At 48.9% G+C, this 14,246-nt stretch overlaps 2 protein-coding genes and 1 pseudogene across 2 annotated transcripts; all 3 read left to right on the top strand.

Moving 5' to 3' along the window:
• The first annotated feature begins 440 nt into the window (after nt 1-440).
• Nucleotides 441-3,173, top strand: LOC118829526 (transcription initiation factor TFIID subunit 4-like). The gene has a single exon (XM_036736512.1). The coding sequence runs from the start codon at nt 441-443 to the stop codon at nt 3,171-3,173; it is 2,733 nt and encodes a 910-aa protein (XP_036592407.1).
• Nucleotides 3,174-5,748: 2,575 nt separating this feature from the next.
• Nucleotides 5,749-7,587, top strand: LOC118829525 (transcription initiation factor TFIID subunit 4-like). The gene is given in 2 exon segments (XM_036736511.1): nt 5,749-7,271; nt 7,368-7,587. Coding segments are annotated over 2 exon segments (1,743 nt in total).
• A 797-nt stretch (nt 7,588-8,384) lies between these two features.
• Nucleotides 8,385-10,476, top strand: LOC118829524 (annotated as a pseudogene).
• The last annotated feature ends 3,770 nt before the right edge of the window (nt 10,477-14,246 follow it).

The raw sequence follows: 14,246 nt of genomic DNA, 5'->3' as shown, positions 1-14,246 counted from the left end.
GAAGGCCTACCTTGGAACCTGAAGAGCGGAAGGTGATTTCAGTCAGCTTTCCAAACGCTGTTCAAGCGGACATCTAACTTCACACATAAAGATTAAATCAAGAACAACCACCGCAGAAGATCCTGAAGACGACTGAAAGGGTGACTTCAGGAGAAAATCAGAAGACACACACGAAGAGACAGAGAGACACATCGAGAAACAACATAAAGACAGAGAGACACAGGCTAACAAGACAAGACAGAAAGGGAAGACAGAGAGAACAAAGAGACAGAGACAGACAAACAGAGACAGACAGACAGACGGAGAGAGAGAAAGAGAGAGAGAGAGAGAGAGAGAGTAACTGCAAGAGAAAAACACAGATATCGTCTGGCTGACTAGAGAGCACAGAACCTCATTTTCTGTGTGTCAGAAACCTCGGTTCACTCAGATTCCTGCAGCCGATGATCCCCTCACAGATGGAGAGGATGAAGCCAGGCGCTGCTACTATTGGTCAGGGCAGATCGGCGGTCATCAGCAAATCCATGACAACCTCCAGAAACAGCCAAAGCCGTACCACCACCACGGTGGAAACTTTGAATGGGAGTAATGTGAGGAACTCTCCCCATTCAGGAAGTGCTGTTGCTTTTGCTGGGACTCCGGTTGCTCCTGCTGCTGATGGTGCTGCTGCTGCTGCTGCACCTTCAGCTTCTTCTAACACTGCCTCCCAGACTTCTTTGCTCAGCACTGCTGCGTCCTCCTCTTCCGCACCCGTCTTCTCCTCCATCATTGCAAGTGCTGGACCTCCGGTGGCACTGGTGAGGCCAGCAAGTGCCGCACCTGCTGCAGCTTCTGTTGCTGCAGCTACCCAGAAGGGGAACGCTCTTGGCATCGATTCAACTCTCAGTGTGAGGAGTTTGTCTCTCCCTGTTGCTGCTCCTGGAACCGCTGTGGGTGCTGGAGTTTCACTTCAGCCATCCCTGGGGAACAGTCAACTTGACTGCTGCATGCCAGCCACAGCCACCACCCAGGTCCTCAATTCGGAGGCCCCTAAAACTGTAATGATGGCAGTGCCTCAGCAGCAAACACTGACGAGCGGTGGCCAATCCAGCACAGGGCGCAATGCCATCATTGGGCAAACCAGGCAAGGGGGCTCTCCTAATGGTGGTGGCACTGCCAATAGAGTGGCCCAAAGTCTGCCAGGAATTCCAACAGCCGCTACAGGTGGGATCGGAGCAACGTCGGCTCCTACACTTTTAGCACGCCGTCTGCCTCCACCAGCTCAGAATCCTACAACTATTCCAGTGTTTCAGCTATCCCCAGGTATGGTCCTCATTCCAAGCGAACATGGACAGTTGTTACTCCTTCCCCTACACAGATTGGCACGGATGCGGGCACAGGCACACGCTCAGTTCCAGCCTCGGAATACCAGGGTCCCATGCCCCGACACTCCCACAAGGGGCCCTCCTCATCAGCTATCGACTCTGCAGCCTCCTGCAACACCACTTCTTGCACGACACGAGACACCAACCGCCACGGTGCAGCCAGTGTCCCAGGCACAGGCGATGCTGCAGCCAACTTCAACATTACCGACTTCTCTCGTACTACAGCCTCAGGTCGTTGTGGGCGCTGCTGCACAGACAGCTGCATTGGCAACAGCCTCCTCTCTACAGCCTGGAACACCTCAGAGGGCTGGCCAGCTCTCTGCTGCCTCCACAGCAACGATGGAAGATGTGCAGAAATGCCAGCATTATCTGTCTACCTTAATCCGGCTGGCCTCATCTGGAAAACGCTCTGCAGAGACAGCGGCAAAGGTCAAGGAGTTAGTCCAGAACTTGCTGGATGGGAAAATGGAAGCGGAAGAGTTTAGCAGCAGCTTATACCGAGAACTGAATGCTTCACCTCGACCTTATCTCGTGCCTTTCCTGAAGAGCACTTTACCTGCCTTGAGACAGTTAACTGCAGCCTTGATCCAGCAAAGTCAGCAACGACAGCCCTCGGCACCGGCAACAACTGCCCTGAGGGCCGTGGTGCCCAGCAGCTCGGTTCAGGGCACAGCCGGGAAGCCTGCTGCCTCCGGAACAAGCGCTCTGCAGCCTCCAGGCATCGGGCTGACACAGCCCGCACCAGTCAGCCTTAGCACACGAGGGCAAGCTACACCTTTGGCTATCCAACCACCACAGAAACCCGGGCCGTCGAGGAGAGCTGCTCGGGTCACCGGAACAGCCACACCGACGCTAGCGTTGCCACAGCCACACAATCGTAACCTGCCCACTGCTCCTCGGCCGATTCGACGCCGTCAGCTTCAATGTGTTCCCGTGGTCGAACCTGCTGTGTCACCTGCCACCCCTGGCACTACTGTTTCCGCACCGGCGGCTGCCGCACCACAGAGTCAGCCTCCAGAACCTGCAGCTGGTTCTTTCGGGGACGACGAAGACTTCACCGACCTTACCTCACTGGCCAGAGTCAACTTATCCGAGGAGAGGGCAAGGATATTGGCAACAAATTCTCGATTCGTGGGCACCCCAACCAGATCTTGTGGGGATGAAACCTTCCTCCTTTCAGCACCTTTACAAAGAAGGATTCTGGAAATGGGGGAAAAGTACGGAATAACCGAACTGCACCCCGATGTAGTAAGGTACGTGTCCCATGCAACCGAGCAGAGGCTCCGAAACCTCGTCGACAAAGTGTCCGAAAGTGCCCAAAGAAACCATCTTTCTTATGAGGATGACGAAAGATACCGGCAGGTGAGTGATGTCCGCGCACAGCTCGAACTCTGTGAAGCGCTTCATGCGACTGGGCAACCGAGTAAAGATGAAGAAGAGAGAGAAACGTTCATGCGATGGGCCAAGTCTGGATCCAGGCGAGAAGGCCCAGAAGAACTGAGCTGGAAAGAGGAGGCAGAGGAGAGCCAGCAACAAGAGCCAGCTCCGAAGAGGCAGAGGGAGGCCCACTTCACTGCTCTAGAAGGAGTCGGTCCTAGGAAGAAAAGGAAAGTGGATTGTCCGGAACTGGGATGGGAGACAGAGGCTTCCAGAACAAGGACAGCAATCCCGGGCAGTTCTGGAGATGGAGCCGCTAGACAGTCGAGGGCACAAAGGATTACGCGGGTCACTCTCAGAAACCTCATATTTTGTTTAGAAAATGAGCGAGAGTCCAGACATTCGACACTGCTGTACAAAGCCCTGCTTATGTAAAATGGAAAGCATCCAGGTGTTTTGCATGGAGAAGCCTGGGGGCGTTTGGATCTCTGGGCAGATTACACCTTTTTCTTTTGGTTGCTTTGTTTCGCTTAGGAGCAAATGGGATATCGTTTACCAAACAGCCACCTCTTTGGGCCAACACTTTTATACTCCTGTTCATAAATCAACTAACTCTTCAGTAGGAGAGAAAGTCCATGTCTGTGAGAGTTGGAAAACGTGCAAAGGCCTGTGGATCTGATGAAAGGACAGTTCGATGTGAACTCATCTGAAGAGGTGAAGAGGGTGAAGATATGAGGATTTTCAGGCAGAAAGTGATGATGATGACATCGCTGCAGCTCTAGAAGAGCTTCCTGTTCTTACCAACTCCTTGGAAAAGAAGCCCCCTCCTGACATTGGAGAAAGGGAAGAATAGGCAGCAGGGATCCACCTTGGGGAGTCTAGAATACAGGTAAGTGGAGAGCTGGTGCCTCGATGGACCATGTTTGCTGGCGTGTGTCTTGAATGTTGTGTTACAGACAGCATGAAGGCAGAGTGGATGGCCGAGAAAGTCCCTGGGGTGGGAGAATGAGGCAGTGGTTGTTCAATTTGCCTGGAGAATGTAGGAGAAGGCTGGGTTCCAAAATGTTTAGAGCCCTGGGTGGGAAGATTCCTCTCCAAGGACTGATGGAAAGAATTTGAGAGGTCAGCCACACCCACTCCTTTGTACAGAGGAGGCAACTGAGGCCAGAGTAGTTCATGAACTTGCCCAAGGGGTTCAAAGGCCCTTGGCCCAGTTTCCCCTCTGTAGGACAGGAGGAGTGTGGACAGGTGGGTGGCTGAAGGGAAGACGTAGGGAAAGGAAAACTGGATTGGCCTGGAAGGGGTGGGAATTGCAAAGTGGGAGCAGATGCCAGGAACACTGGAGACTCTGCAATATTCAGAGGGTGGGAACAAGAAAAGGCAAAAGCTGGGCAACTTGGAAAACGGTGTAGTATTGATTAGGTAGTTTTTCTTCCAATGGAAATTGGTTTTATCTGGAATGTTCGCTTATGCTCGCTCAGCAGTTCCCTTGGGGTTGATTTCCTTGCAAAAACTGAAAAGCCCTATGTGACAGGAGAAGACCTCCTGGAACCTGCTGCTATTAAAATGTCCAAAATAGTTCACGGGAAACAGTATGGGGATGAAATTCATACAATTCCTTTATCGAATGATACTGTTTCCAAAAGAATTTCTGTGCACAACAAAGAACAAAAGAAAACCAACGAGGACCCAGAGAAAAGCTGGGCAGCTTGGAAAATAATATGTAGTTTTTATTATGTAGGTTTTCTCGAACTGAAAATCTATTGGTTTCTATGGAAGCTTCTCTTGTGGCCTGCTGAGTACACGGCAATATTTTTGTTTTCCTCTTCTCTTTTGGTATTTCAGTTGAAAATTAAAAGAAAAAAAATGTACCAAGCAAAACCCACAGGCACTTGAGTATTGAGTATCATGTTGTACTAGGGACCAAACTCAGGTTGCTCAGGTTCCCTGAAGGGTGACTTGGGCAGGGGCGGAGGGAAGGCAAAGAGAAAGAAAGAGGAATTTCAGGAGGGAGAGTGCCTTGCCAGCCAACTTAGGGTCACCAGGTTAGGGTCTGGTGGCATTGAAGCTGAAGGAAGCTTTCTCCTTCCCCCTCCCTGCCCTGCCCCCCACCATCCCTCCTCTTTCGGCTGCCGGCCTTTCAAGTACAAAGCTTCCGTAATTGTAGGTCCTGGACTGGGCTTTCCAAGTCACTGATCTAGGGAAGCCCCAGGTGAAGAAATTCCTTCTAACTTAGTTAGACGACGTAGCAGGTTCTAGGCACTTGATAGTTTTAGCCTTTCGTTACCTCGCTGTCTCCATGCTTCTTTAGATACTTTTGCCCAAGGTCAACTTTCCTTCTAGCAAAATGTTGTTTCAGATGTTGGGGGAGGGCGGGAAGAATGCAAATTGAAGTCACCTACTTTGCCTGAGTAATTAGATGAGAGGCCCCACCCTTCAATGACGTAGTCCATCCTAGGTAGTGCTGTCCACGGTATATAAAGAGAGGGACTGGCAACTGAACTGCAGCCAGAAGGCCTACCTTGGAACCTGAAGAGCGGAAGGTGATTTCAGTCAGCTTTCCAAACGCTGTTCAAGCGGACATCTAACTTCACACATAAAGATTAAATCAAGAACAACCACCGCAGAAGATCCTGAAGACGACTGAAAGGGTGACTTCAGGAGAAAATCAGAAGACACACACGAAGAGACAGAGAGACACATCGAGAAACAACATAAAGACAGAGAGACACAGGCTAACAAGACAAGACAGAAGGAGAACAAGAGACAGACAAACAGAGACAGACAAACAGAGACAGACAGACAGACGGAGAGAGAGAGAGAGAGAGAGAGAGAGAGAGAGAGAGAGAGAGAGAGAGAGAGAGAGAGAGAGAGAGAACAGAGAGATAGAGAGAGAGAGAGAGAGAGTTACTGCAAGAGAAAAACACAGATATCGTCTGGCTGACTAGAGAGCACAGAACCTCATTTTCTGTGTGTCAGAAACCTCGGTTCACTCAGATTCCTGCAGCCGATGATCCCCTCACAGATGGAGAGGATGAAGCCAGGCGCTGCTACTATTGGTCAGGGCAGATCGGCGGTCATCAGCAAATCCATGACAACGTCCAGAAACAGCCAAAGCCGTACCACCACCACGGTGGAAACTTTGAATGGGAGTAATGTGAGGAACTCTCCCCATTCAGGAAGTGCTGTTGCTTTTGCTGGGACTCCGGTTGCTCCTGCTGCTGATGGTGCTGCTGCTGCTGCTGCTGCACCTTCAGCTTCTTCTAACACTGCCTCCCAGACTTCTTTGCTCAGCACTGCTGCGTCCTCCTCTTCCTCACCCGTCTTCTCCTCCATCATTGCAAGTGCTGGACCTCCGGTGGCACTGGTGAGGCCAGCAAGTGCCGCACCTGCTGCAGCTTCTGTTGCTGCAGCTACCCAGAAGGGGAACGCTCTTGGCATCGATTCAACTCTCAGTGTGAGGAGTTTGTCTCTCCCTGTTGCTGCTTCTGGAACCGCTGTGGGTGCTGGAGTTTCACTTCAGCCATCCCTGGGGAACAGTCAACTTGACTGCTGCATGCCAGCCACAGCCACCACCCAGGTCCTCAATTCGGAGGCCCCTAAAACTGTAATGATGGCAGTGCCTCAGCAGCAAACACTGACGAGCGGTGGCCAATCCAGCACAGGGCGCAATGCCATCATTGGGCAAACCAGGCAAGGGGGCTCTCCTAATGGTGGTGGCACTGCCAATAGAGTGGCCCAAAGTCTGCCAGGAATTCCAACAGCCGCTACAGGTGGGATCGGAGCAACGTCGGCTCCTACACTTTTAGCACGCCGTCTGCCTCCACCAGCTCAGAATCCTACAACTATTCCAGTGTTTCAGCTATCCCCAGGTATGGTCCTCATTCCAAGCGAACATGGACAGTTGTTACTCCTTCCCCTACACAGCTTGGCACGGATGCGGGCACAGGCACACGCTCAGTTCCAGCCTCGGAATACCAGGGTCCCATGACCCGACACTCCCACAAGGGGCCCTCCTCATCAGCTATCGACTCTGCAGCCTCCTGCAACACCACTTCTTGCACGACACGAGACACCAACCGCCACGGTGCAGCCAGTGTCCCAGGTACAGGCGATGCTGCAGCCAACTTCAACATTACCGACTTCTCTCGTACTACAGCCTCAGGTCGTTGTGGGCGCTGCTGCACAGACAGCTGCATTGGCAACAGCCTCCTCTCTACAGCCTGGAACACCTCAGAGGGCTGGCCAGCTCTCTGCTGCCTCCACAGCAACGATGGAAGATGTGCAGAAATGCCAGCATTATCTGTCTACCTTAATCCGGCTGGCCTCATCTGGAAAACGCTCTGCAGAGACAGCGGCAAAGGTCAAGGAGTTAGTCCAGAACTTGCTGGATGGGAAAATGGAAGCGGAAGAGTTTAGCAGCAGCTTATACCAAGAACTGAATGCTTCACCTCGACCTTATCTCGTGCCTTTCCTGAAGAGCACTTTACCTGCCTTGAGACTGTTATCAGCCGATTCCACATCCTTGATCAAGTAACTCCTGGGGTACACCCCCCCTCCCTCCTGCTCCTGTAGTGCATCCCCACATCTCCAGGGGTACACCCTCCATCACCTGGGGTTTACCCTAAGGCTCCAGAAGTACATCCCCAAGCACCTGGGGTTCACCCTCAGGCTCCTGTGGTACACCCTCAAGCACCTGGAGTTCACCCCCAAGCTACTGGGTCTCACCCATAAGCTCCTGGAGTTCAGCCCTAAGCTCCTGGGGTACACCCTCAGACACCTGGGGTTCACCCCCAGGCTCCGGGGGTTCATCCTCAGGCTCCATGGATTCATCCTCAAGCTCCAGTAGTTCATCCTCAGGATCCAGGGTTTCATCCTCAGGTTGCCTGGGTTCATTATCAAGCTCCAGGAATTCTTCCTCAGACTCCAAGGGTTCATCCTCAAGGTTCAACGGTTCACCCCCAACACCCAGGTGTACTCCTCCCAAACCCAGGAGTACATCCCCTGACTCCTATGCCCCCAATGTTGGAGCCTCCTCTTCCCTCAGAAGGACCTGGAAATATTCCTCCTCCTCCATCAACCAACTGAAACGCTTTTCCTCCTCCCCTACCAAGTTGGTTTTTATTTACATTGCATCATTCCCCCAAAGACGAGTATTGGTGGTTTTTTTGTGCAGAGGTTTGAACTCTGTCCTCACAGTTGATTAAATAGGTTTCTACCTTGTTTACATCGAATGGAATAATGTGGAATAGTGTCATTAAGCTACTATAGAGTCCCGATGAGAAGTCATTTGAAAGTAACCAACCCCTTCACCCCCTTTCCCTAGTTACTGTATATACAGGATCTAAGAAGAAAACTGCCGATTGCTTAGTGACTGGCTGGTGGAGAAGTCCCTAAGGAACATGTTGGCTTCTGGTTCAGCCCTTATCCCTCCACTTGTTTCAGTAGGTGGGCTCTGACAACCTCCCAAGGCCTGGTAAGAGTTATGTCTAGCAGACAGGGCCGTGATCTCCCAGAATTGGGCCCTATGCACACTGCTCCTCCTTAACACTTGAGTTTGTGTAGCATCCAAGACTAGACTTAGGCTCCTCAAGAAGCCGAGGAAGGAGACTGGTGCCAGAGGCAAAGGGCTGAGGATTGTGAACAATGATGTGAACTGGGCAAATATTTCTACTAAGTCATAAAAAGAAGAAAAGGAAAATGAGGGAGATTTGCCTGTGGTGGCTGAATTCATTGATGAACACCCAGAAGTGAAGCAAATGGAGGCATTCCAGACCAGAAGCAAGTATAGGCTCATTGGAGAACAAAAGGCAGACCCGTCCCTACACAGGAGGGCTCATCACAACTCCCCAGAATTCTGGGCTGCCAGGAGGATCCATCACAACTTCCCAGACCCCTCAATTTGAAGGAGGGCCCATCACCACTCCCCAGGTGCCTTACCTCCCAAGAGGACATGTCATGACTCTCCACATTCATCACTGCCCAGAAGGACCCGCCTTAACCTTCCAGCATTAGCTCCTAGGCAGTCTAGGAAAGCCCCTGCTAAGTCCTCTCTAGGTCTGAAGAAGAAGAGCAGTAGACACAGGCACCAATATTCTCAACATAAAAATCGGACTCCTGCCTCTCCTGGGCCAGGGAAACAACTGCATGACTCCAGAGATTCTTCTCTTAGCCATAGGGGATTCCATTGGAACCTCTCAACCAAGAAACAACAAAGGCATGACATATATGCTTCTCTTCCTGGGAAGAGCATCCAGCAGGCTTCTCATTCACACCTGACTCTTCCATGGAAGAAGCAGAAATGAGACTCTGATTCAGGCCTCTCCCCACCAAGAAGGAAGCAGAAAACCAGGTCTCCTGATTCAGATCTCCTTCCACCTCGAAAAAGTCAGCCTCCTGAAGCAAAGGCCATGAAGATGCTTTCTGGAACCAAAACTGGGTTGGTGTCTTATGTAAGTAGAGAGTTCAGGAGGCAGGACCGAGAAACCAAACATTTGGAAGTTGAATTCCAAAATGCTAAAACCATTTTTTGAGATAAGTCTGGCTGCCACAGGGACTCAAAGCTGGAAAGATTAGAACAAAGGAAAAAAGAAGAGGAGTCTAAGAAAAATAAACAGTATGCTCAGTGGGGAAAGGGCCTTGCCCAGAGCCGGCAGAGCCTGGAGGATGCAATAAAGGAGATGCAGAAGCTGATGGAGTGCTTGTGCTTGGACTCTAATCCAAACACCCTCTGCCTGGGTGCCTGTGCCTGAACCCCAGTTCTAAAATACATTCTGACCCTAGCAGTTTCTCTCTAGCCAAAGGGCAGCATGCCCCAGCTTATCTCTGCTCCTTCCTCAGTAAGCAGCTATGCCCATCTATATATTCATTCCTGGATGCTGATAATTGACTGTACACTGAGTCATGACCATATTTGCTACTTACTGACCTTCCTTATATGTATCCTAGATACAGTATTTTGTCTAACAAAACATTAGATGACAAGCTACATGGAGATTGCTTGTTAGCCATGACTGCTAGTTAACTTAGTGATATTTCACAGTCAAAACCACGCCCCCCTAGTAGCCCCCCACTTTGGGCTATTTCCCAGTGAACTCTGGGTAATACACCTATGCTAGAGATACAGAACGTCCCTTAACCACTCCCTAATCCCACCCCAAAACACATAATTCACGTTTCACCCCCAAATCTTGTATTTAAGCTCTCCCTGCACCCCTCTAAGGTTGCATGGTCCATAAGAACTCTTGCCTGCTTTAAAGTGTAATAAAATCTTTGGCACCTTGACTTAATGCTTGAGATTGTGAATTCTTTCCAGATGACCCCGAACCTCTCTAGTACTCTGGTCCTTGAGGAGTACTCCTCTTTTAGCAGGAACTCCATTCCTGGGAACTTTAGTTTTGGGATTCCCAAATCCCTGGTTTTTTCCCCCTCAATAAAGTCATTGGCCTGGTACGTCACTGATGAGAACCTGGCTCAGATGATCTGAGAGCAGGAGACAGAGGGTGACCCCATGGCCAACTTCATTAAGAAGAATAAGGCCAAGAATAACAAGGATAAGAAAGAAAAGCCTCGCTACAATGACCCTGTACCTCCCCTCAACAGATTCAATATCTAGCCTGGATATCAATGAGATGGTGTGAATAGGTCAAACAGCTATGAGTAGAAGCGTTCTGCTAGACTTGCCAGCAAGAAAGCTGTTGAGGAACTTGCCTATAAATGGAGTGTTGAGGCTGTGTAGTTCTTGTAACTAAACAATGGCTGTAGGTTCTGATGGTGTGCAAAGGACAGATAAGACAGCCAGGCAGGGTCAGGGTAGCAGTATACACATACCAGCCATTCATGGTTGCCACCAGTGAGCCTGGGAGAGAGCATAGGCTTTGGTATCTGGTTGGGGGTGTGAGGGCACCATGACCCAGGGAAATGTCCACATTCTTCAGCCATTTGCACAGGTGCTTCTATTGTCTTTAAAGTGACACAGGCCCCACTGAGGATCATACAAGTGCCCCAAAGTTCATTCTTGATTGGGCTTTTTCTTTTTTTCCCCTCTAACAAATACACATCTATTTTTCTTAAATGAATGAATGAATGACCAACCAAAAAACAAAAGATCGTAGGTGCAAAGAAGCCAGACTTTGGTTAAGGGGATGCTTGGGTGTGCTGCTGCCTAGCTGAGACCTGCCACACTTGAGCATTGGATACAGCAGAAGAAGATGACACTGAAGGATGTGGAGACAATGCCTGAGAAAGTCCCTGGGATGGGAGAATCCTGAGGCACTGGTTGTTCAATTTGCCTGGAGAATGGAGGAGAAGGCTGGAAAGGGGGGTTGGTTCCCAAATGTTTTGTAGGAGTCAGAAACATTTCTTCTGGGGGGGAACCTGAAGCCTCAAGGACCACATTTGAGGACCTAGAGGGACATGTGTGGTCTAAAGGCCACAGCTTCCCCAGCCCTGACTGCTAGACAATCCACACAATAAGAAAAGGTGGCCATCTGAGGCTTCCACCAGCTCAAGAAAAGGGATATGCTTGGATAATGGTTCTCCCAGTCCAGTTCTGGAAGAAGACCTCTCTGAAAATGATCTGTAACCACCAAATACATCACTGTCCTTGGTAGGTGAGCCTAGTCAGGAAGCTGGCCCAAGGCCTAGCTGCCCCATAAAAAGAAGTAAAGCTTCAACCACAGAGCCTGCTTGCTCCTATGGATATGGAATTTCTCAAAGCAATCACTTTGGCTCCTCCCAAACCACCAGACTGTCAAGTCCACTTCAGCCTTGTGTTTTCCCCAGGCCAATGTCCCAGGGAACCTACAACCAGTGTACATTCTCCTCGACCCTGCAGAAAACAAAAAGTCCAGAAAATCGTGGCAAACCCACACTACCACCACCATACACTTATCTCTGTTTATGAAAGAGTGAAGCCACCACTGCATGATCAGGAGCAAGGCAGGGCAATGAGACAGTTGTATTCAAACCATCAGCCACTGCCTTTTCAGTATACACATCAGCTCCCACCTCAGCTACAACAGCCCCACCCCCAGCAGTCACCAGCCCTGCCGACCTCAGAGCCCCATCCCACCACCTCCCATGTCCAGCAGGTCACCTCTTCTCTACCTCACTCACCTCAGGCACATCAAAGTCAGATACAGCCATAGATGAAGGGAGATGAGCAACCACTGCATTGCTCCCTTCTTTTAACTAGAAAGGACAACTGCAGCCCACCAATCTGTCCAAGGTTGGACTTGGATCCACCATGCTTCCATCTTTCTTGTCAGTAATAGTCATAACTAACACTTAGATTAGGACTTGCTCTTTGCCAGGTCCTGTGCTAAGCATTTTACAATTATGATCTCATTTGATTCCCACTCTTGGAGGTAAGAGCTAATCTTATCCTCATTTTGCAGATAAGGAAATTGAGGCAGAGGGTAAGCGATATGCCCAGAGTCACACAGTTAGTAAGTGTACAGGGTTGTATTTGAACTGGCATCTTGCTGACTCCAGGCCCAGGGCTCTCTCCACTGAGCCACCGATCTCCCTTTTAAGGGGCAAGTGTAGTATGTGGGTACTCCAACACTTCCAAGGCCAAGTTGAGTGGTGGGATAGGATTTTGATTTGTTTTGATTTTCTTTTTTGTTTGCTTTCTGTTCTGTGGGAGCAGTATTCATTTCAGGGTTAGGCTGGGACTTCAGCAAACAAAAAAGCCCCCAAGGGTTACTACCCCCAGGGCCCCAGACAACATTCTAAGACCTAGTTTCAAAGAAGATACTGACCTGCTTTTAAAAGAGGAAGTTCCTCAGAAGCATCCACTCACCAATCAATAAAATGCCAGGGTGGCAGTTATCTCTTAATTACCTAGAGCCAAGGACTGTAACAGGGTACTGAGAAAGAGAGATACAGACAGAATAGGAAGAATTTGCAAATGAAAAAGGGTATTTTTTTAATCTGTGTAATCTATATTAAATCGCTTGCCTTTTCAAGAAGGAGGGAAGTGAGGGAGGGAGTATTTGAAACTCAAGATTTTTTTAAATGAAGGTTTAAGTTTTTTCCTGTTATTGGGTGGGATTTAGGTATTTCATTTTAAAGATAAATGAATGTTAAAACATTATTCTATTTAATTGAGAAATATTTCATGAAATAAAAAATATTTTTTAAAAAGACTCAGTTCAGTATCCTAGGAGAGGAGATTAGGACCTGCGTAAACTGCCAGATCCTCCTCAGTCATCAAGAAGTAGTCTAGAACCAGGAGAGTCCATCAGTGGGCCCAAAGACAACACTTGTGAGTGTTAAATAAGTAAGTCAATAAGAAGGGAAAGAATATGAAGGGCAGCTGGATCAGCCTGGTCCCCAATTTAGGTCATAGTGCACAGGTAACTTCTTCTGACTGAGGAGCTGCCCTCGTGACCCAGATAAACAAGCTAAGATGGATGCATCCAAGGGTTATTAGTCATCTCCGTTTTGACTTTGCTTGTATTCCCTGCACTTCATATTATGACACCAGAGGCTCCTAATAAATACTGCTAAGATTGGCATTGGGCACAAAGTGCTCTGCAGATTGGGAGGAAGGAATAGCTACTCTTTAAAAACTATGGGTTATTCACCTCCACACTCCCAAACTGCCATTGCTTTGACCCTGAAGACCACTGATAGATAGAAATCCCAAAGGTCAAAGACAAAACAAGAAGAACATACATACAAAGATATTTTAAAAGTTTTGTTATAACAAAAACCTGGAAACAAAGCAGATGTTCATTAACTGGTGAATGGTTGAACGATGTATGGTATGTGATCATAATTAGCTGTTATTGTGTCAGAAGAAGTGTCAAAAGAGGGAATATTCTGAACAACCTGGGATAACTTAGAGGGACTGAGGCTGAGAGATGAGAACCATATATCCAACATTGTAAGGGAAAATAGTTGTGGAGGACCTAAGGACCATTATCAACCCAATGACCAAACCTCACTACAGAAGACTGATGCACCTCACTTCTTGGCACAAAGATGAAGGGTGAGAAAGGGATTTTCAAATAAGGGCCACTTTGGGAATTTATTTTGGCAATCACTCTCATTTGTGAGAGAAGATTCTTAAACTCAGAGTGGGGAGGAAGGTAACAGCAGTAGTTGTTGTGACAGAGAAAGAGGAGACATGTCCTTGGAGCATGTGCTAACACTAGGGTTTGGTGAGCCCCATTCTAAGTGGGCAGCCAGGTTTCTCCATTTTATAGTCTCTCAATCTTCAAGAAGCAAGCTCACCCACCTCAATGTTTGCATGAGCTCCAGGACTGGGCTTTCATTGACTAGTCCCTTCTCTCCCCACAGCCTTATGAGGTATTAGACATTATTATTCCTATTTCACAGTGGATGAAACTGAGACAGATGTTAAGTGACTTGCTCTCCACTTACAATAAATTTTTTCTCTCAAAGAAAGTATCAATGAATCATTAAATTACAGAAAAGAGCACAAGGAATTTCAGTATGGGGAAACAACAGAGGAGGCCAGCATTGGAGCTGCCTTGT

This window comes from Trichosurus vulpecula, chromosome 8, assembly GCF_011100635.1.
Source record: "Trichosurus vulpecula isolate mTriVul1 chromosome 8, mTriVul1.pri, whole genome shotgun sequence".
Taxonomy (NCBI): Eukaryota; Metazoa; Chordata; class Mammalia; order Diprotodontia; family Phalangeridae; genus Trichosurus; species Trichosurus vulpecula.
This window is presented reverse-complemented; position numbering and strand designations above follow the sequence as displayed.

Bases quoted from the DNA above. Each gene is read 5' to 3' on its own strand.
- LOC118829526 (XM_036736512.1), top strand. From the start codon at position 441: ATGATCCCCTCACAGATGGAGAGGATGAAGCCAGGCGCTGCTACTATT.